General features: G+C 53.6%; 1 protein-coding gene across 5 annotated transcripts; it reads left to right on the top strand.

Moving 5' to 3' along the window:
* Window positions 1-314: 314 nt before the first annotated feature.
* Window positions 315-21,834, top strand: ST6GALNAC1 (ST6 N-acetylgalactosaminide alpha-2,6-sialyltransferase 1). Of its 5 annotated transcripts, none has more exons than XM_047833925.1 (10): window positions 315-824; window positions 18,066-18,717; window positions 19,157-19,325; window positions 19,505-19,676; window positions 19,907-20,045; window positions 20,290-20,393; window positions 20,588-20,677; window positions 20,764-20,863; window positions 21,102-21,243; window positions 21,381-21,834. In XM_047833925.1, the coding sequence occupies exons 2-10, from the start codon at window positions 18,076-18,078 to the stop codon at window positions 21,536-21,538; spliced, it is 1,716 nt and encodes a 571-aa protein (XP_047689881.1). In that variant the 5' UTR covers window positions 315-824; window positions 18,066-18,075; the 3' UTR covers window positions 21,539-21,834. The 5 variants fall into 5 exon arrangements, with proteins under 5 accessions (XP_047689881.1, XP_047689877.1, XP_047689878.1 ...); XM_047833921.1 differs by having other exon boundaries at window positions 315-2,728; XM_047833924.1 differs by lacking the exon at window positions 315-824 and adding an exon at window positions 2,637-2,728 and having other exon boundaries at window positions 18,049-18,717.
* The last annotated feature ends 723 nt before the right edge of the window (window positions 21,835-22,557 follow it).

The raw sequence follows: 22,557 nt of genomic DNA, 5'->3' as shown, positions 1-22,557 counted from the left end.
CACCCAGGCGCCCCTTGGAATGAAACCTTTAACACATGTTCGCGTTTCATATCTGCGGGAGCGCCGCAATCTTACCTTTTACCGAGAATGATCATTTACCAACTTTATCTGCACGGAAGATCTCGTGCATCCTGTCAGCTGACGTATAAACTCTAAAGTCAGAGGCTTTTATTTATTTATTTAAAAAAAAATTTTTTTTTTCAACATTTATTCATTTTGGGGACAGAGAGAGACAGAGCATGAACGGGGGAGGGGCAGAGAGAGAGGGAGACACAGAATTGGAAACAGGCTCCAGGCTCTGAGCCATCAGCCCAGAGCCCGATGCGGGGCTCGAACTCACGGACCGCGAGATCGTGACCTGGCTGAAGTCGGAGGCTTCACCGACTGCGCCACCCAGGAGCCCCTAAAGTCAGAGGCTTTAAAAGGAGAGGGAAGTTTGTCCACCTTACCTAATGCGAAACCGTGGTGATGGCCGGAAACCCATTCGGAAAGTCTGTTTCCACTAGAACGCGTGTTTCTCTGGATCTCACTCTGTGCCCGGCGGCGACGTTGTCTGGAACCCGAGAACCAAGAAGCCAGAAGTCTGGATTGTCTGCCACCCCACCCCCACCCCCTCAGCGGGCTTCGAGGGCTCCCAGTTCCACCCACCGCTGAGGGGGTGAGCAGCAAGACCGTTGTTCGGTGGCTCAGCTCGCGCCCAGGAGCCCACTTAGATCTCTCCGCGCTGTGGAAGGCAGAGAGAAAACACTGGCAGCCAGAACCTTCTCCAAGAGCAGGGGGCGAGATGTAAGAGATGGTTCGTCGCAATCAGACCAGTGCCAAGGGTAAGCCAGCGCCTTCCCCAAGCGCGGTCCGTTTGCCTAGCATGGCGAACAGGGCACCAGGGCGTCGGGCGATTGCTCGTGCCAAGTTCACGGGTGAACTCTGGTCAATTAAGGGTCGGTTAAGGCGGAGAGTTAGAACTTAACCCGGGTCTATGCAGACAATGTTTATAGAATCAGTGTATAGGGTCGTTTGCAGGTGAGGTGTGTTCAGAGAGAGAGAGAGACTGAATCAGCACTGAGAGGCACTTGTCTCCTCGTTCCCAGCCCCTCCCCTGGAACAGTGCCATGCGTCCCGGCGTAGGGCAAGGGGCAGAGGAAGCCCATCCTGCGTCTCTATTCCTGGCAGCCACTCAGAAGCATGTTCTTACTCTTTTCATCCTGCCTGGGGAAGGTGGTTTAAACATTTATTGGTGCGTGCCCTGGGTGAAGGCCAAGGACGTTGGGTACAGGATGGGAGGCTGTGCGATTCCTCCGAATGCACCCGGCCGTGTGTGAGCCATGAACCCGGGTCCCGCGACCTTCAGAGCTGAGGATCGCGAGCCATTTCGGCTGCTGGATAACCCCTGCGTGATTCAACATGCTGTAAGCGAGAGTTTGAAAAGTACTAACCCACCGTACTTGACCGAGGGCTGCGTCTCGGAATTTTCTAAGTCTTCTACACCGGGTCTTGGTATCACTTCTCTGAGCTACACATTTCCCCTAGGCCTCACGCCTTTTGTTCTTCCTATCAAAACAGAGTTAATGATTTCTCAGAGGTGTCGTTACTCCGCAGATAAGGATGCCATCTGTAGGTCAGTCGGATGGGTCCCCGAGAGCTGAGGGCGCCCTCCGCGATCTGGGGCAAGCCGCCTGCTCTCAAAGGCGATGTCCCCAACCGCAAAAGGGGGTTGATAACAACGCCTAGCGGCTCGGGTGTCTGTGAGGGCGGTCCCACGTGCACACCGTTCGGAGTGCCTGGCTCAGAGCTCTCGCTTGCACCCACGCCACTGGTTGCTGTCATGGTCATGACTCCGCATGAGAAGCTGGGAAGGTTGAGCCGACTGACGGTAAATCAGCGGTTCTCGACCTGGCCGCGTGTCGGGATCACCTGGGGGAAACTCAAAAAAATACCCCTGCCTGGGAGAAGAGCCACCCCTGGGGGTTCCGGCTTCGTTGGTGGGGGTTGCAGTCTGGGCATTGGATGTAGCAAAGCTCCCAAGTGATTCTAATGCGCACCCAGGACTGAGAGCTGCGACCCTGAACAGTTTGCAAATGAGATGTTCTCGCAGCTCTGGTCTACGGCTGCAGAACGTTCTTTTAGGAGAGACTGCTAGAAGGTCTTAAAGCCAACCAGATTCCCTGTACCTTCCTTATAAAGGCCATGTTGAACTTGGGGGCCGTTCAAGGCTCTCCCAGCGTCTGCACTTGTCCAGGGTCCCCAAGGGTTTGGAACCTGATAAAAGCGAGGTTCCCTGTGACGTGTGCACGTTTCTCATAAAGTTGTACATGCAGAAATTGGCTTCAGCGACAAAGAAAAGGAAAGCAAACTTGTTTGAACAAAAGGAGTTTCTCTTCCTTCGAGCCACGCCAGCTTATAAGCCTCCACAAAGCAGGGAAGACAGCTCCCCCTTTTGCTCGCAGACACTGATAGACTCCGTGCCTCCCAGAGTGGTTCACCGTCAGGACAACCGGTGTGCACTCCCTGGCCGGGAGCCCTAAGCCCTTAAACTACCTGCGGTCCACATCAAAGCTCCAGGATATGTAGAACTTTCTCGCAGCACCCGAGCCACCACCATGAGGACCTGCCTGCGGAGACCCAGTCGTCTGGACCAAGCTGTCCAATGGCTCTTGCTTTTGGCCGTGTTGATCTCCTTATTCTTTGTCCTGCCCTCCTTCGTTAAGGAACCCAATACGAAACCTTTCAGGTAAGGTTCTGGCCCCTTTCCCAGTGCCTGAGAATTTATTAGAGGAAACTGGAAAGCCTCTCGTCCCGGGAAGCCTGGGGAACCTGCTGCACCCACACGGGGGTAGGCGGGGGTCAGGGATGTTGTCAAGAAACACTGGCAAGAAAGATCCCAGGGGGCCTCTGGGGGACAAGCAGGTGTCAGGGGTGGGAAAACCAAGGGGTCCGGATGCCTTGGGGGCTGGTAGACGGGAAACGTGGCAGGAGTCTGGGAACGAGGAGTCTGGGTCTCCGGAAGGTATAGACAGAAAATGCCTTCCCCCTCTGGGACCGTGAATGATAATAGCAGCTTTGGGGTGAGTTCTTACATGCCATTCGCCGTGTCCTAAAGGACAAGATTTACCCCGTGGATTCCATGCACTTCAAATTTTATTTTTTTTAACGTTTTTTAATTTATTTTTGAGACAGAGACAGAGCTTGAACAGGGGAGGGTCAGAGAGAGGGAGACACAGATTCCGAAACAGGCTCCAGGCTCTGAGCGGTCAGCCCAGAGCCCGACGCGGGGCTCGAACTCACGGACCGCGAGATCATGACCTGAGCTGAAGTCGACCGCTTAACCGACTGAGCCACCCAGGCGCCCCGATTCCATGCACTTCAAAGTCACACTCTCCCCGTGGAGTTTGTCAGAAAATGACCTCTCCCCCCAAAAAAACGAAAAGAAAAGAACCTCTCCCTTCGCTTAATTCTGGCCCCCAAGTTCATCCTTACATACAAATCTAGTCCCATCAGACGCCATCACATCAACTCTGAAAAGGCTACCGTAACAGGTGTGAACGTTGACTCTCTCCTCGGTCACCACACTAGATCACTAATGCTTTTGAAGTTTCTAGAAACTGAGAGGTAAAAATATGTTTCTCTTTTGACTTTGCACTTCTCAGGCCACCGTGAATTTGAGGATCCTCTGACGTGTGCTGACCATTTGCATTTTTTCTAAGTCAGCCAGCTGTCACCGCCACTTATCTTTTTCTAGGGAATGGCTGGGTCATATCTCTTGCTTCCCCACCCCCCAAAAAAGGAAGTGAAATTATTTCTCTTTTATTGAACGATAGGAGATAGGAGTTTTTTGTGTATTAGGGATATTAACCCTTTTCTATCGTAGATGTAACAATACTTGAAATGTTTTCTTCAGGCTGATGTTTGTTTTTATTGCCTTGTTTATGCTATCTCATGTGACACAACTCCTTCTTATGTAGGTGAAATCTATTTATCATTTCCTTTATGGCCACTGGACTTTGTGCAATTTGGGGGAAAGTCTGTCCCACCCCAAAATTTTATAAGTTGCCATATATATATAGTGATGTATACATATATATATACATTAGTGAATATATATACATTAGTGAATATATATACATTAGTGAACACACAGTGTAGACTTAGGTTCAGGAGTAGAACCCAGTGGTTCATCACTTACAAGTGCTCATCCCAGCGAGTGCCCTCCTTAATGCCCATCGCCCATTTAGCCCATCCCCCCACCCACCTCCCCTCCAGCAACCCTCAGTTTGTTCTCTGTATTTAAGAGTCTCTTATGGTTTGCCTCCCTCCGTTTTTATCTTATTGTTCCTCCCCTTCCCATTGCCTTCTATATTGTCTACTAATATTTTTGTACTTTTTTTCTTGAAGCTTAAATCGTTAACCTACCTGAAGCCTATTTTTGTGCACGGTGTGAATCTGGGTTTGCATACTCTGAACTCTTTTGACCACAAGTGACAAAAACCCAACGCAATCTGGCTTAAACAAGAAGACCGGGGAGGGAGGGGCGCCTGGGTGGCTCAGTTGGTTCAACATCTGACTTTGGCTCAGGTCATGATCTCACGGTTCGTTGGTTCGAGCCCCACGTCTGGCTCTGTGCTGACAGTCCAGGGCCTAGAGCCTGCTTTGGATTCTGTGTCTCCCTCTCTCTCTGCCCCTCCCCTGGCTTGTGCTCTGTCTCTCTCTCTCTCTCATAAATAAGTAAACATTAAAGAAAGTTTGTACAAAATAAAAGAAGCCCAGGGAAGGAGACAAGGTCAGAGGATTACAGTGTCCCTGGAGAGACACGTTGGGGTAGGAGTGGGCTGCAGGAGTCACTCATAGTGACCCGGATGCCTGGTCTCCTTCCCCAGCCGATGTCACATGTCCTGGAGTTAGGGGGAGATATAAGCAGACTGGTGCCTGTTTCTGGTCTAGAGATTTCTGAAGGCGGAAGGTGGTGGGAATTGTCCATGGTGTAATGTACATGGGAAGAAGGCTCTGGCCTGGGCCTTCAGAGCCCAGGAGGCTGTGGACGGCAGGTCAGCACTCCTGTGGTGCCAGGAGGGATCACAGCCCCGGAACTCCCCAGTTACCCGCTGGGGCCAAGTAAAGGGACATCCACTCCAGAGGAGCGTTTGGGGACCCCGAATACTGTTGGGGGCATTCATGAGGGGATCCTCAATGCAAAGGAGAGCGCTGCCCCAGGGAAGCCACACTTACTGACCCTACCGAGAGCAGCACGTCAGCAGACAGAAGCCACTGGAACCTCAGGGCGAGCGGGGACACCAAGTGCTCCCCACTCTTCCCAGACTTGAGTAATAATACAGGAGAGCTAGGCCTTCAGAAGGAAAGGAAGGTCTACTCTGTGCCTGACCAGGGATTCTAGCTGCCCCCACCTCCCCCACCCCTCCAGCCTCACCCCTGCCAAGCCTGGGTCTCTGGGGGGGGGGGGGGGGGAGGCGGGACACCTGGAATTCTAAATGGATGAGACTGAATTTGGGGTTTAGGTGTTTTGCTTTGTTTTTTTTAAATCTTTTCTGTAATTGTTTTGTTTTGTTTTGTGTGTGGACGGAGTTTGAATCATCAAAGGTGACTGTGAAGTGAGTAAATCTGCCCTAGGCATCAGAGATAGGGAAAGGGCCACACACTGAGACTTCTCAGTGAAAGTCTCTCCTTACTACACTGCCAATCAACCGCAGAGCAGAGACTGGGCGCCTTGAGCCAGAGGTCCCTGGAGGAAAGGTTGTGTGTCTGTTGAAAGCTTCGTTGAGAAGAAGGACCTCGGGGGCAGGGAGGGCTTGGAAAAGGCTTGTGGGGAGGATAGCATAAACAAGGAGGCCGACCCGCAGAAGTGTCCTCTTGGCTGAGCCTCGGGCGAATCCGAATCCGCCTTGCAGAAATGAGGGGCTTGCTCTGGGGAGCCCAGGGAGGGCATTTCAGGAGGGTGGGGCCGAGGGTTGATGCAAGAGGCTTTCAGGCAGGGAGGCGACCTCACCGAAGCAGGATTGTGCAACGATTGGTCTGCCAGGAGGGAACAGGATAGATCGGAAGGGAGGTGTGAGTCACCACTTTGGCCTGACCCAGGGCAGGAACCAAGGGAGGGACTTCGACAGCGGATTATCCTGCGGTGAAGGGAAGGACCGGGGCTGACAAATGCCCTCCCTGGCAGATTTAGGCAGTGAAACGTAAGGTGCAGAAGATCTGGGAGGGGTGGGGTAGGAAGAAGCGGAAAATCAGGAGACACTTTGAAGAAGAGCGGGGGGGGGGGGGGGGGGGGAGGCACGTGTGCAGTTAGAGACGGGGTCGGGGTGGGGGTGAGGGTGGCCCACCTCGCCCCACAGTGCTGCCTGGGCAAAGGGTGACAGTAAAATCAGACATAAAAGGGAGTCGTAGATTGCCAACCCAAGTGTAGGATCAGCGGTTTCTGAAGGTCCCTGTTCCCAAGTCTGCATGTTAATGACACCTCAATATCATCTCAGAGCTGGAGATTTCCCCAGACCTGCACCTATGCTCAGGAGCTTTCTGGGGGCTATTTTCCTTTTTTTTTTTTTTTTTTCTGGGGCTGATTTCCAATCTTCGCAATCGTCGCCCAAGATCAGCGTTTTTATTCTTTTACACAAATGAGGGAGATGAGACTCCAAAAGGCTAAGCCTAATCCCACCCAGCCAGGAAGGAGCAAGACAGAGACATGAACACGGGATTTGGGCTCCACTACCCGGAACGCGTTCACTCTGAGGAGACTCAAAGTCCGATGGAGGGGAGAGCCACACAAGAAGCAAGAGAGGGAGGGTGACATTATTAATAGTGGTAAATACCGCCCCCCCCCCCCGGCCCCCCGATTTAAGTCCAAGGTGACGAGCGCTATGGGAAGAAACTCAGAAGGGTAATTACATCCAGGGGGCAGGGTCAGGACAACATCCTGGTGGCATTGGCAGAGCGCTGGCGGGCTGGGCGACATGGCAGCAGGGGGGGACACCGCGCACTAAGGAGGCAGCAGAAGGAATGGTGCAGAAGCAGGGCCACCGGTGGGGGGGGCGGGGCGTGTTCCTCCAGGGACTGATGACTAATGTGAGCAAGGCTGATAGGGGCTCCGCATGCCAGGCACTGGTCTCCAGAACCCATGATTACTGACCACATATCAAGGCTTTTGGGTAGATATTATTATCAGCAACACCCCTCTTTTACAGATAAGAGCGGTTAGGCAACTTTCCCAACCAAGATCACCCTTGTCACTTAAGTTCAGACACAGGCCAGCTGGCTCCGGAGTCTGTGCTCCAAGCCACGACCCAGGCTGGTGTCACAAGCCCCACCCCCGTCCCTAGGCAGTGTTTTTTCATTTTTTGTTTCTAAAGTTAATTCATTTATTTCGGGGGGGGGGGGAGCACAAGCAGGGGAGGGGCGGTGGGCGGAGAGAGAATGCGCAGCAGGATCCCGGCTCTCAGCGAAGAAGCCTGTCACGGGGTTCGATCCCACCAATAGTGCGCTCGTGACCTGAACGGAAGTCAAGAGCCGGACGCTTAACCGACTGAGCCACCCAGGCGCCCCTGCGAGGTGGTTTTCAAACGCTTGTTGATGAAAGAGTGAATGCGTGGCCCTTGAGGGACCAACAGTTAGATTCCACGGCTATGAAAAGCTTTACAGGAACGGAGTAACTTGAATACATTTGTGCATTGTGCAGATTCCTCGGTTACTAGATTGCACGGCAGACGGTGGGGGGAAGGTGGTCTCCGTGGGGGGCTAGGGTAGAGGCTGTTGCAATGGTTTAGGGCCCAAGAGCCCTGGGCGGTCGGCGTTCGGAAGAAAGGCCTGAATAACTCAGATCGGCTGGATTTGGCAACAAAGAGAGGAAGGACTGGGACACAATTGTATGATTTCAAACCTGGGTTATTGGACTACTTCTCGTTATCTTCTTAATTTGGTCCCAGTCTCCATTGTGCCCCTGGATAGGTAGATACCAGCTAAGACCATGTCTCTACCTGCTTGGCTTTCCTGGTCTGGAATGCATTTGTCTTCAACAATTCTGTGGATTCTCTTTTTTGTCTTATTTTGGTCTAAGACACAGAACTTTCTTTTCTATAACTTCCTGGTTTCCGATCCTGGACCCCCATTCATGGAGCTGCAGGGAAACTTCATGTTGGGACCGTCCTCCCTCCTCTGCCGCCTCCCCAGGATGATGTCAAGGGCTCCCGGATGGCCACGCCGTGCCAGCGCCCGGGTAGGGGTGGCTGATTCTTAGCCCTCGTGTGGCCGTGGTGACAACCGTCGTCCCTGCCTCTTGGCCTTTTCATGTCCACCTGGCTTAGGTGTGAGAATTTCCTGTTGTCGGAATTATGGTTCTGTCTTCCTGGGTTCAGGGGTCAGCCATTGTCTGTCAGGGGTCTTATTAGACCCTAGGAACATGACAAGTAGGGCGCAGGAGCCCTCCAAACTTGGGACCCAGAGCCCCTCTCTCCTCTCTGTCCTCTTCACCCTCCTTTCTAGGGAGGGGGCGATGGTGGGAGGAAACAGACAAGTCCTTCTCCGAGACATTTGATCTATTTCACCAAATCTTCTCCTCCCTCTAAGGTCTTTCAGGGTGTCCTTTACTTTCTAGTTCCTACTGGGGCACCTGGGTGTCTCAGTTGGTTAGGCGTCTGACTTCAGCTCAGGTCATGATCCCGCAATTCGTGGGTTCGAGCCCGGCATCAGGGTCTGTGCTGACAGCTCAGAGCCTGGAGCCTGCTTCGGATTCTGTGTCTTCCTCTCTCCCTGCCCCTCCCCTGCTCATGCTCTCTCTCTCTCTCTCTCAATAATAAATAAACGTTAAAAAAAATTTTTAAGCAAAACAAAATCAAAAGAGGCCAATACATTTTATCAATAATGTGCAAAATGAGAGCTAAACCTATTTGATTTGAGGTAGTTTAAATGAAATCTTAGTAAAATGTAAGTGCCTCATCGGTAGCCATTCAACATTAATGACCTATTTCCCTAAGTCTCATAATAAAGGTAAGTTTGGAGTTCTTAAAAAAGAAAACAGAGTCCCATTTAATGGATGAGGAAACAGGGGCTCTCAGGGTGCTGCACCTTGCCCAAGATCCCACAGCTGGTCACTTGGTGGCCGGGCTGGAACTCAAGCAGGTGACTTTCCACCGCAGTGAGCTCCGCTGTCCCCTTGCCCAGTGCCGGGAAGTTAGTTTTCCGTGATTATCCCCAAGAGAGGTAAGCTAGGTACCAGATACAGGGGATAAACATAGACTCTGCTTTAAACAGACTTGGTTCACAAGGATCGTTTCCCAGCCACCGGGCCACAGGGTCTCATCTCATATCCGTGATTCTTGACCCAGGCATACCTGCCATTCTTGGGTTTGCAACAATGACCTCGGTCACACCCACCACGCTCCCCGTTCAAGGTCTTCCCTACTCTCCTTAACTAATCTCAAGACTCACGCCTCTGGGTCTGGGGAGAGCTGTAGGCTTGTGTCTGTTTTTGTGGATCCCAGGGAGGGAAATCGTCCAACATTTAAACCAGCCTCCCACCCACCCTGGGCCACAGTGAGTTCAGTGAGGTGAATGGGATCCCAGAGAAGACTCAGGGCTCCCCTGCTGGGGGAGAGCTTTGGAAATTGGATCCCGCTACTGAAGCGTTAGGAGCAGTGGCTTAGATGTGTTTCCTCTTCTCCCGCTTTCTGTTGTTCCCCATTAGGATTTAATTGGCCGGAAACTACACAAATAAGAGAATTGGCTTTGATTTGAAAAGAGAACACTTGGAATAACAATAGAATACGGATTTCTGGGTGTTTTCTTTGGAGCCTATAAAGAGAATTAAGGCAAAGTAGAGATTTTAGCGACTGAAGCAACTTGTGGACGCATCTAAAGATTCAAAGTGAAGTTCTAAAATGTAAATCATGCAAGAAAGTGTCAGGATTTCCTGGGGGAAATAAACTTCAAAGTCTGGGGGAGGGGGAAGCAGAATGATTGGTTTTCATCTCAGAGAAGACCAGAGTCCCTAAAGAGTTATGTCGGCCGGCACCAAGGGAGTTGGGGAGGCTCCAGGCTGGGCTATAAGTTTTGTTTTTTTTTTTAATGTTTATTTTAGACAGAGAGAGAGAGAGAGAGAGAGAGAGAGTGTGAGTGGGGGAGGGGCAGAGAGAGAGGGAGACTCAGAATCTGAAGCAGATTCCAGGCTCTGAGCTGTCAGCACAGAGCCCAACGCGGGACTCGAACTCATGGACCTTGAGATCAAGACCTGAGCTGAAGTCAGACACTTAACCTACGGAGCCACCCAGGCGCCCTACTGTTACTGAATTACTTTAAATTTTTAAAGAATATTTATTTATTTTTGAAGGAAAGAAAGACAGAGTGTGAGCAGGGGAGGGGCAGAGAGAGAGGGAGACCCAGAATCTGAGCTGTCAGCACAGAGCCCGACGCAGGGGCTCCAACTCAGAAACCGTGAGATCATGACCTGAGCCGAACCCCGACGCTCAACTGACTGAGCCACCCAGGCGCCCCAAAAGTGCGACATTTTATATTTTTAACCACCCCCCCAATAGATTAGAACTTGATGTTGGATTTGCTTTTTGCTTGGATGCGATCCCTGAAAGATTTGCCTGTCCCCCTGAAGGCTTAATACAAATCAGGTACTGGAGGGGAGAGCCGCCCATCACACAGGGTCCTCAGCAGGGGGTGAGGAAAGACACTGTGGGGACCCTACAGTCGGTTCCCCTTTCCAAGGAGAGGCAGGCATCATGAAAACCCAGGTGGGGGAACCAGACGCGTGACCCTGAAGAGGCTCAAGATAAAACGAGTGAGCAAAGAAGCTGATGGTGGGGATTCCGGGGAAGGGGGTCCGGGTCGTGAGGACGTGATTAGAGGCCTGTGTGTGGCCAGCCACTTATCACAAGGCAGGCACACCTAGCCTGGAGCCTCTTCAGCGTCTGTTCCACTGAATGGCACAGCCCAGAATTATTTAGGGAAATCAAAGGGTTTTGGTTTGGGAGGGGGAGGTTATTAAAGAATAACTGATATACAAAATTGTATATCGGTTTCAGGTATACAACATAATGATTCGATATTCACAGACATTATGAAATGCTCACAATAAGGCTAGTTACCCCTGTCACCATACCAAGTTGTTACGATATTATCGTATATCCCCGATGCTTGGACTTCACAGCCCCGTGTCTTATTTATTACTGGAAGATCTTTGGCTCATTTCACTTAGTGTAATACCCCCCCAGGTCCATCCACGTTGCTGCCAATGGCAAGATCTCATTCTTTTTAACGGCTGAGCAACTCCATTATGTACACATTGACCGCGTCTTTACCCATTCATCTACCGATGGACACTTGGGTCGCTTCCGTATCTCCGCTGTTGCGAGTAATGTTGCCATGAACATAGGGGTGTGTGTGTGTCTTCTCAGACTAGCATTTTCTCTTCTTTTTTTTTTTTTATTTTTTTTTAATGTTTATTTATTTTTGAGAGAGAGAGAGAGAGAGACAGAGCACAAGTGGGGAGGGGCAGAGAGAGGGAGACACAGAATCCCAGAATCCGAAGCAGGCTCCAGGCTCTGAGCTGTCTGCACAGAGCCCAATGCAGGGCTTGAACTCACGAACCCTGAGATCATGACCTGAGCCAAAGTTGGCCCCTTAACCAACTGAGCCACCCAGGCGCCGCTCAGACTAGCATTTTCATTTGCTTCGGATGAATACCTAGATGTGCAGTTGCTAGATCATCAAGGAGGTGTTTTGAGCTGTTTTCTTTTCCTGGATAAAAGAATTTTTTTTTTTTAATTTCTTAAAGTTTATTTTTGAGAGAGAGGAAGCGAGCATACACGAGTGAGGGAGGGGCAGAGAGAGAAAGAAAGGGAGAGAGAGAATCCCAAGCAGGCTCCGAGCTGTCAGCACAGAGCCCGATGTGGGGCTCGAACTCATGAACCGTGAAACCATGACCTTAGCCAAAGTCGGACACTTAACCGACTGAGCCACCCAGGCGCCCCCCCATTTTCCTTAGGATTTTCTGAAAGACGTTCTCTCTTCTCTGGCTGACTTGATTGTAGGAACGCGTATGCAATACATGTAGCACACAAAACATGGGTTGATTGACTTGTGCATGCTCTTGATAAGGATTCCAGTCACCAGCAGACTATTAGGAGTTGAGTCCGGGGGGAGTCAAATGTTACACGCAGATTTTCGACTGTGTGTGGGCGGGCGCCCCCCCCCCCCCAACCCACACACCATTCAAGGATCCACTGTGCTATCGCACGCTTGCCAACCGTTGTTTCATGGCGCCAAGGACAAAGAAACCTTGAACCTCTTTGCTTCCAGGTCCCCCTGAGTGTTGCGTAATTCAGAATTTGGAGGGAAGAAGATGTCAGACCATTATTCTTCCGTATCCGTCTCACGTATTGACTAGAGCTATGTGATCCCCGCTGATAAATTTATTTTTAGAGTGCAACATTTTACGTTTTTACCTCCCCGGTAGATCAGAATTGGATATGGAATTGCTTTTTGCTTGGATGCGATCCGTAAATGACTTGCCTGTCCCCCGGAACCCTTAACAGAAAACAGGGTCCCCTCCTTCACCACCCCCCTGCCCCACCCCCCTCCGCCCCGGCCTTGCCCATGGTGTTTACATTCAGGATCACATAGGATCTGGACAAGACAAATGCAGGGCATTCACCATATGGCCGGAAGGAATTTGAGCATTCAGTAAATACCAGGCAGGAACAGAAGGAAATGCCTACGTAAAACACCCACATTCCTAGCAATCATAGTTGTGTTTAATTATAGGCAATTGAAATGGAACTTAATTACATAATTTTGTCAGTACCTGGGTCACTGCTGCAACTCCGTGTAAAACTTAAAAGAGTCATCAGTAATCTGCCAGCGTCGCAGGCAGACAGCCCTGCACAGGGCCCTGGGGCTCCCGCTTCTGGAAGGGGCTGCAGGAAGGAGTGCCTGGTGCCCCCTCTTTAGGGGCTGGCGTGACCGCGAGGCAGAGGGCCAGCTGTCTGGGCTGCACGCCCACCGCGTCTAGGGTGGAAAACCACCCTGCCACACCAGCTCCCCGATCACAGCCACGCGAAGGTGCTCGCAGTTTGGAAGGGAAACTTCTAGACGCCTCTTGCGGTTTGGGCGTGGGAAATGCGGGTGGAGGTGAATCCGAGGTTCAAGGCTGAGTGACGAGAGCTGTTTGCCATGAGAGTTAACACCTAGGCCTTCGCCTGTGCCCCGAGCCTGGGGCTTCAGCTCAGTTGTGACATTAAAGGGGAGAAGGTGCCTGGGTGGCTCAGTCGGTTAAGCATCTGACTTCGGCTCAGGTCATGATCTCACGGCTCTGAGTTCGAGCCCCGTGTCGGGCTCTGTGCTGACAGCTCGGAGCCTGGACCCTGCTTGGGACTCTGTGTCTCCCTCTCTCTCTGCCCCTCCCCTGTTCATGCTCTGTCTCTCTCTGTCTCAAGAATAAATCATTTGAAAAAAAATTTTTTTTAAGGGGAGGAGTGAATCTCAAGGCCTCAAACCTTTCTACGAAACAAAGGTGGCCCAAATCCAGCAAGTGTATGTTCTGAACTATCTCAGTTTTTCCACTCCGCGTGGATGGTCCTCTTTCAGAATGGATTCTTTAGGGGTGTCTGCCCAGTTCATGAGCCAATAACCCCCTCTTTCTCTTGAGACTGTCTTACTCCCGTGCACAGGGTGGACCCCCAGGAGGCCACTTGCCATGAGACCCATGTCACTTACCATGTGGCCAGGAATGGAGAAGGGACCCAAGTGAGACAGAATGAGAGTCAAGAGTCCCTGGGGCAGGTGACTCGGGGCTGCCATCCTCCATGCGGGCTGAGGAGCAGAGAGGGAAACAGGATAGGTAGGAACAGGGACAGGCCTCCAAGAGAGATTCCAGGTTCCAGAACCTTCTAGAGCCCCAGCCATGTCCTGGCCTTGGGCTCAAGATGTTTTCTCTCCTTATGATAAATCTCCCCGCCCTCCCCCCCTTTTGTTTAGTTAAAAATGGAAAACAAAAAAAGAATAAAGGCTTCAAACCTTGAAGGCTATTATCTTTTCCAGGCTGTTCCGTGTCACAGCCCAGCCCTGCCTCGCGGCCTTTCTCTCCTTTCTGGGCTGGGATAGCTCTCGTTCGAGTCCCTTCTCTGAGCCATAAAACAAAGGCAGGGGCATTTGTTCACTGAGCCCAGGTAACAATGTGTAAGTGTTCCCAGGAGGAAGGACCCCCACTGCCAGCCTTTCCCTAACAGCCTCCAGAGAAGTTTGAAAGTCAGAACAGAGAGTGTCCTTCTTGGAGCACTTGAACAAGCATTCTTCCCTGGGGCGCAGAAAGCAGGAAACACGGCCACAATGCAGAGGGAGGCCCCACACGAGGAAGGATTAACATGGGTAATCTCCTTATTGCTGGTACCACCTTGGGCCAGCCCTCTATTGGTCTAGGGATCAAAGTCTCCTCTGTCTTCCGCCTGTAACAACAGTGACTGTGTTTTCTGTGGGCTCGAGGTCTGTGCCTTGTTCAAATTTGTATTCCTGGGACCCACAAAGCACGTTGCCCGGAGACAGTGAACAGCTGTTGAATGAGATGTTCTTCTGCGAGTACATATTTCAAATTCTCTCCCACGTTTTGTTTAAATCCATTTCCTGGTAGGCTCAGAAAGCCTTGCAAGGGGCGCCTGGGTGGCTCGGTCGGTTGAGCATCCGACTTTGGCTCAGGTCATGATTTCACGGTCCGTGGGTTCGAGCCCCATGTCGGGCTCTGTGCCGTCAGCTCGGAGCCCGGAGCCTGCTTCGGATTCTGCGTCTCCCTCTCTCTCTGCCCCTCCCCCGCTCACGCTCTGTCTCTCAAAAATAAATAAACGTTTAAAAAAAATGTTTAAAAGAAAGCCTTTCGAAAGCACTGATTTGATATGGCACCACCCCGGGGGGGCTTTGCAGTAAGGGCTGCTTGGAGTGATTTCTGCCCCCTCGGAGCCTGCGATCTAGGGCAGAGCTGACACCTCGTTGAACGACTACAACCCAAAACACGCCCAATGCGATGCCACGTAGGGGTTTAGCATTCACGTTGTCACGGACACAGAGCTTGGGTCAGGCTACCTCCCGTGGCTCATCACGATCACCCGTTTCCCCGGCACACCTCCGAGTTACAACTTGGCATTTTATCTGTGATGATCTGTGGTCCCCCATATATCCCGGGCTCCGTGGGGAAAGGACCGGACCTGGTGGAGCTCGTCACCCAGGCCCCAGTAACTAGCCCAGCGTTCACAGGAGACGTTCAAAAGTCGTGGCTGAATAAAAGAACAAACTATGGGCTGTGGAGTTGGGAGGCGGGCAGAAGTCAAAGCTGCAACCAGGGGATTGGGACCCCGGACTCAGGAGACCCTCCCCCCGCCCCAACTTGCACACGACGAATCAAGAACGAATGAAGCCCCGCGGTCGGGGAGAGAAGGGCGGGTCTTATTGGCTGAGCAGGTGTTTCGGGGAGAGAAGGGCGGGTCTTATTGGCTGAGCAGGTGTTTCGGGGAGAGAAGGGCGGGTCTTATTGGCTGAGCAGGTGTTTCGCGGAGAGAAGGGCGGGTCTTATTGGCTGAGCAGGTGTTTCGCGGAGAGAAGGGCGGGTCTTATTGGCTGAGCAGGTGTTTCGCGGAGAGAAGGGCGGGTCTTATTGGCTGAGCAGGTGTTTCGGGGAGAGAAGGGCGGGTCTTATTGGCTGAGCAGGTGTTTCGCGGAGAGAAGGGCGGGTCTTATTGGCTGAGCAGGTGTTTCGTGCCAGATGCTAAACACGGGCTGTGAGTCAACGCCCACAGCTGACTTCTCTCAGAGGCAAAAGGCAGCAGCCCATTTTACAGATAAGAAAACCGAGGGCCGGGGGGGGGGGGTGAAGATTTCTCCCAGTCATGCTGGCCAACTCCCACTCGGGTCTGGCTGGCTGCACCTGTCATGCTCTCTCTTCTCTCTCTGTGGCCTCAGTGAGTCTGTGATACGGGACTTGGAAGAATGAGAGCAGACACAAGGGAGCTGCCTGGGACAAGAGTGACCACGATGAGCCAGGGAGGCCCAGGACATCAGGGAAAAAGAGCAGGAGTTAAGGACACCTGGAAATCCATTAGGATGATGGCTAGCTCACCAGACAGGATGATTCTTTCTCCCAAGGCTCCCAGGAATCGCCCCCCCAAACCTGTGAGCCCAGAGACCCCACCTCAAAGTCCAATTACAGAACCGCGCCGAGCGGAGGACCCACGCTTTTCTCAGAACACCTGACGCTAATTTGCATAAATTAAGTGACACTTTTGACGGCCTCGCACAAGAGAATGAAAAGAAAGTAAACGTATCCCTTGGAGTCAAAACCCTTGAGTGCCCCAAGCCAGACCAGGCACCCTGAATGTATCTTCTCCCACCGCTAGACCAAGCACCGTGCAGTGGAATTCAGCTTATGGGCCCCCACCCCCTTGCTTCGGCACCCTCCCCACCCCCCTCTTCCCCCTGAAATTCTTTTTTTTTTTTTTAATTTTTTTTTTCAACGTTTTTTATTTATTTTTGGGACAGAGAGAGACAGAGCATGAATGGGGGAGGGGCAGAGAAAGAGGGAGGCACAGAGTCGGAAACAGGCTCCAGGCTCCGAGCCATCAGCCCAGAGCCTGACGCGGGGCTCGAACTCCCGGACCGCGAGATCGTGACCTGGCTGAAGTCGGACGCTTAACCGACTGCGCCACCCAGGCGCCCCCCCACCCTGAAATTCTTCAGTTGCTCCTCCTGGACAAGAAGACCAACGATGAAGTCCAAACTCCTTAGTTGGACCTACAATGCAGATAATAATCCGGCTCTGTCTACCCACTGGGGATCATCTCCTGCCCAGGCACAGACCCTTCCCTCGTGCCCACCAAGCTCACGTGCCCCCCGCCCGGGGTGAGACATGTTCTGTACCGTAATCACACAAATGTGTCTTCACTAGGGTTCCCCTTGCAGGTGGCTGGGAAACACACCTCGCATCCGGGATGTCCGGCATCTAACGTGAGATGGGGGCTCTTGACAAGTGAACACTTGCTGAGTACCGAGATTTTTTCCCAACAATGCCAACAGGCAAGCTTGTTGTTAGGCAGGGGTTGAAGTAAATATTTCAGGCCGATCTTTCGATCAAGGATGGCAGCTATAGTCTTGACATGAATGCATATTTCATGACTCCCTTATGAACTCCCTTATGAACGAGGTTACCTTTGTTACCTACCCTTCATTAAAAAAAAAAAAGAAAGAAAGAAAGATGGGGCGCCTGGGTGGCTCAGTCGGTTGAGCGTCCGACTTCGGCTCAGGTCACGATCTCGCGGTTCGTGGGTTCGAGCCCCGCGTCGGGCTCTGTTCTGACAGCTCAGAGCCTAGAGCCTACTTCAGCATTCTGTGTCTCCCTCTCTCTCTCCCCTCCCTTCCCTGCTCACACTGTCTCTCTCTTTCTGTTGCTCTCTCTCTCTCAAAAATAAACAAGCATTTAAAAAAAGTAAAATTTAGGGGCGCCTGGGTGGCTCAGTCGGTTGGGCGTCCGACTTCGGCTTGGGTCATGATCTCGCACTCCGTGAGTTCGAGCCCCGCGTCGGGCTCTGTGCTGACAACTCAGAGCCTGGAGCCTGTTTCAGATTCTGTGTCTCCCTCTCTCTCTGACCTTCCCCCGTTCATGCTCTGTCTCTCTCTGTCTCAAAAATGAATAAATGTTAAAAAAAAATTTTTTTTAAAAAGTAAAATTTAAAAAAAGAAAAAGAGAAAAGGTCAACAGCATCCTACAGATATTAGTAACAGGGCAGAGTCACAGTCATCCGGGAACCAGCGCAGAGAGGGCGCTGTCCAAGGTCAGCCTTGTCAGCGGCACTCCTGACGCCAGTTCCCATAACAAACTCCAAGCCACCACCGCCCGCTACTTAGAGGTCACGGGTAAGTTTCCAGACCCAACGCCAACAGCTTAATTTGGGGCATAGATGGCGATACTCATGTCTCGCGGAAACCGGTTTGAAGTCTACCCGAGGCACAAAAAGAAATACCATTTATGCTTCAACCTGTTGATACGATCCTGGACCTTAATCAAAGGGCACATCCGTCCCTAGGCGTCAGCACATGGATGACGAGGAGAGATCTTCAGGGTCGCCACACAAGTCTGCACGGCAGGCTCCCCCACGGGAAGGAAGGACAGCGGCTCCTGCATCATCGTCCGCGCGAGGGAACGACGTGCAGGTGGCCCCGGCCCAGGCCACAGCCCTCCCTGCCAAGGGGGACATCAGAGAAGAGACCGGTGGGGCCACCTCGACTGGGCCGGCCCCACCGAGGGGTCCAAAGAGGAAGGACACCGTGCTGGACACGCGGCCCCCGAGGGCACGGGATGGGGGAGTGGCCTCAGAGGCACTGTCACTGAGGAGTCAGGACGCGAGGACAACCAAAGGAAGGCAGGACCAGAATGGGGAGCCCACGGCCACCAGGACGGTGCCCTCGAAGCCTCGGGCCAAAGCGGCCACCACGGCAAGGACACCTGTGCCAGAAAGCCAGGCCGAGGCGCTGACCACCCCGGGAGCAGGGTCAATGAAAGGAGTGGCCTCGGCCGTGATGCCCCGCCGGGAGACACCCCGGGCCAAGCCACCCTCCACCCCTCGCCAGGCCCGCACCACACAGAGAAGCCGAAGTCTGCGGGCTGCCAACTTCAAGTCTGAGCCCCGGTGGGATTTCGAGGAACAATACAGCTTTGACGTGGGGGCCCTACAGACGGTGAGTCCTCCCCCTGGCTCCCTGCTCTGAAGGCCCCTGCAGACAGATAGGCCACCCCACCTCTCTGACCTCCCGGGCTCCGCCCCCAGGCCCTGCCTGGTCCCACCCCGTGTCCTCCCCATCCTTCTTTCCAAAAGTGGTGGAGGCTGGACGGGAAGGCAGGCCCAGGTCCTGGCCCGGGCCTGCCCTGGAGCTCCCAGAAGGCCTGGGCAGGGTCACTGGGCAGGGTCACCGGGCAGGGTCACCGGGCAGGGTCACCGGGCAGGGTCAGAGAATCTACCCGCTCTGCAGCAAGACGGCCAAATCTGCATCCCGAACACCACAGAAGCCGCAGTGCCTTCCAACCTCTCAGGCCCACTTTCTGCCCCTGCCCCCAGCCCCGCCCCTGGCCGTGGCCTTCCGGGGCCTGTCCCTGCCTGACCCGCCTTCCTGCATGTAGACCTGCCCCGACTCAGTGAAGGTCAAGGCCTCCAAGTCACCCTGGCTGCGGACACTCTTTCTGGCCAACCTCACCCTCTTCCTGGACTCCAGCCACTTCAACCAGAGTGAGTGGGACCGTCTGGAGCACTTTGTGCCACCGTTTGGGTTCATGGAGCTCAACTATTCGTGTGAGTCTTCTGGGGCGGGGGGGGGGGGGGGTGGCGCGGGGAGGGCCTGGGCCCACAGCACACGGCAGCTGCCCTCTGCCTCTGGCCTGCCTCTTCCCTGGAGGCCACCAGCCCCGGGAGAAATGATGGGCTGCCTCCGGGCCCCTCCGGGGACTGAACGTGAACCTCCCCTGTTCCAGTGGTGCAGAAGGTCGTGACCCGCTTCCCTCCGGTGCCCCAGCAACAGCTGCTCCTGGCCGGTCTCCCCGCCGGGAGTTCCCAGTGCATCACGTGCGCCGTGGTGGGCAACGGGGGCATCTTGAACAACTCTCACGTGGGCCAGGAGATAGACAACCATGATCACGTCTTCCGGTAAGCAGTCCGGCCCCGGGCTCCCGCCCAGACTCCCTCCTACAGAGACGGGCTCTTCTGAGAGGTCTCATCGGGCGTTCTCTGCCTGTACCTGGAAGGTGGAATCCTGGGCCCTCCGGAGACTCCCCATAACGCTGCCGCGCCCCCCACCATTTCTGTGCATCCCCCCCTCCCCACCTCTGTGCGTTCCCTCCTGCACTCACGGGTTCCGTCTGCCTCTTTCTGTGTAGACTGAGTGGAGCGGTCACTAAGGGCTACGAACAGGATGTGGGCACCCGGACATCGTTTTATGGCTTCACTGCCTTCTCCCTGACCCAGTCGCTTATGGCCTTGGACGGTCAGGGTTTCCGGCACGTGCCTCTGGGGAAGGTGAGCAAGGAGGGACGGGCCCGGCCGCACGCAGAATCTGAACGAGGGCGCACGAGCCAAGAGAGGAAGCCGGGTGTCCTGGGTCTGGGGTCTGGTCGGTGCAGGGTCTGCTCGGACGAGGGGCGGGAACACGGACGATGGCCAGACAGAGCCGGAAAGAGCAAGGGGGCGGGCCGGAGTCAGAGCCAGGTCGCCCCTGGTCCTGAAGGCGGGACTCGGACCACACACTGTCCTTGGTCCTCAGGACGTCCGCTACCTGCACTTCCTGGAAGGCACCCGCGACTATGAGTGGCTGGAGGCGATGTTTCTCAATCAGAGCCTGGTGAAGACTAGCCTTTCCTGGTTCAGGTACCCCCCGGCCCCCCCTCCTTCCCCACCCCCCGGCCCCCCCGCGGAGCTGTGTCTGGAGCGGCTCTGAAGGGGGCTGGGCGGGTGGGGACAGCCTCCGCTGTCACCTGGAGATGGGGTACCAGGTGCCCTGACTTGGCCCACACAGGAGGAGGCGAGAGAACGGAGGGCGAACGACCCCTTCCTGCCCACAGGCACAGGCCCCAGGTGGCTTTCCAGGGAGACCCGCCATGGGACAGATACCTACTGCTGCACCCCGACTCGCTGCGGTACATGAAAAACAGGTGAGGGCAGCTGAGGCGTGTGGAGAGGCCCGGGCCCCTGTCAGCCCTGCAGCCTCCTGACAGCCTGGGGCCGGGGCACTTCCCAGGTTCCTGAGGTCCAAGACCCTGGACACGGTGCACTGGAGAATCTACCGCCCCACGACCGGCGCCCTCCTCCTGCTCACAGCCCTTCAGCTCTGTGACCAGGTGAGATTCTGGAGCAAGAGCGGGCCCACCTTGGGAAACAGCTGCGGGCCGTTCCTGGACGTGCCCAGCACCGGACGACGGCCGGGAGGGCGGGGGAGTGTGGCCCCGTAAGTGTCCATCCAGGGGCCTGCGTCCGGAGCCCTAGGGCTAGAGCCAGGATACGGCCCCCCTCCCCCGACACACAGAGACCACGAGAGCCAGCGACTTCAGGCTTCTCTCTCCTCCGACCTTTATGTAGGTGAGTGCCTATGGCTTCATCACCGAGGGCCACGAGCAATTCTCCGATCACTACTACGATAAGTCCTGGAAAAAAACAGTCTTTTACATCAACCACGACTTCCAGTTAGAGAGAACGCTCTGGAAGCGGCTGCATGATGAAGGTATAATCCGGCTGTACCAGCGTTCCGTAACTTCCAAACCAAAGATGTGACTGGAGCCTGGACAGCAGCGGTCTCCTCGGCCTTTCCGGGGCACGGGGCAGGGTGGGGGGTGCTGAGGCCTTCCGCCATTTTCCCAGGGCTCAGTTTGGGCTCCAAGCCCCTCCAGACACCCCCGGGGACCACTGAGGAGAGACTCCCAAGATGGCAAATGACTGAGGTTTTGGAGACCTCGGAACATCGCTACGGGTTCCGTTCAAAGGGAGGAGGACTCCGGTCTGGAGACCAAGGAATTTGAACGAAACGGCGTGATGACTGGTCAATACCACAGATCCCTGCTGAAATTCACCCTTCACTGTCCAGAAGATGCTTGACACCAGGGGAAGAAGCTTGAACCTACGGACGCACGTCGAGTTGGCCTTTTTTGGTGTTTTGCCTGAGTAGGCTTTATGTAAACCCAATGGGCGAGGAGCCCATTGAGGGGCTTGAACTCATGACCCTGAGATCAAGACATTCGCTGAGATCGGGGCACCCGGGTGGCTCAGTCGGTTGAGCGTCCAACTTCGGCTCAGGTCATGATCTCACACTCTGTGAGTTCGAGCCCCACGTCGGGCTTTGTGCTGACAGCTCAGAGCCTGGAGCCTGCTTCGGATTCTGTGTCTCCCTCTGTGCACCTCCCCCGCTCATGCTCTGTCTCTCTCAAAAATAAGTAAAAATGAAGGGGAAAAAAAAAAAAGAGGTTAGAGTGGGAGAGAGAGCCGAAGCATAAGAGACTCTTAAAAACTGAGAACAAACTGAGGGTTGATGGGGGGTGGGAGGGAGGGGAGGGTAGGTGATGGCATTGAAGAGGGCATCTTTTGGGATGAGCACTGGGTGTTGTATGGAAACTAATTTGACAATAAATTTCATATAATTTAAAAAAATGAGATTAAAAAAATAAATAAAAATGTTCCTAGATTTGGTTTTGAATTCCAAATCTTGTACTTAGCAGCTGTGAAATCTTGAAGGCGTTACTTAATTTCACTGTAGATTGTCTAGAGGACCCTTCCGGGGCTTATCAGATTCTAGAAGGATCTGCACCCTGCCTTGTCTTTGAGCTATTTGGCAACTCTCTGAGTTGTAGACGACTGATAGTAATAAAAATGAGTCTTGTCCACGAAGACGCGGAAAGTTTGAAGGCACAATGACTCCCCTGTGGATGGTGACCCATTTTATATGTACAAGCAAGTTCATTTAGCATTCCTCGTTGCCCGTATGTGTCTGTACTTTGGGCTGTCCTTTGAACCAGTATTTCCCTCTCACTGGTTCCTTCCTCAA

This window comes from Prionailurus viverrinus, chromosome E1 (genome assembly GCF_022837055.1).
Source record: "Prionailurus viverrinus isolate Anna chromosome E1, UM_Priviv_1.0, whole genome shotgun sequence".
NCBI lineage: Eukaryota > Metazoa > Chordata > Mammalia > Carnivora > Felidae > Prionailurus > Prionailurus viverrinus.
Note: the sequence above shows the minus strand (reverse complement) of the source record. Positions and strands in the feature narration are given on the sequence as shown.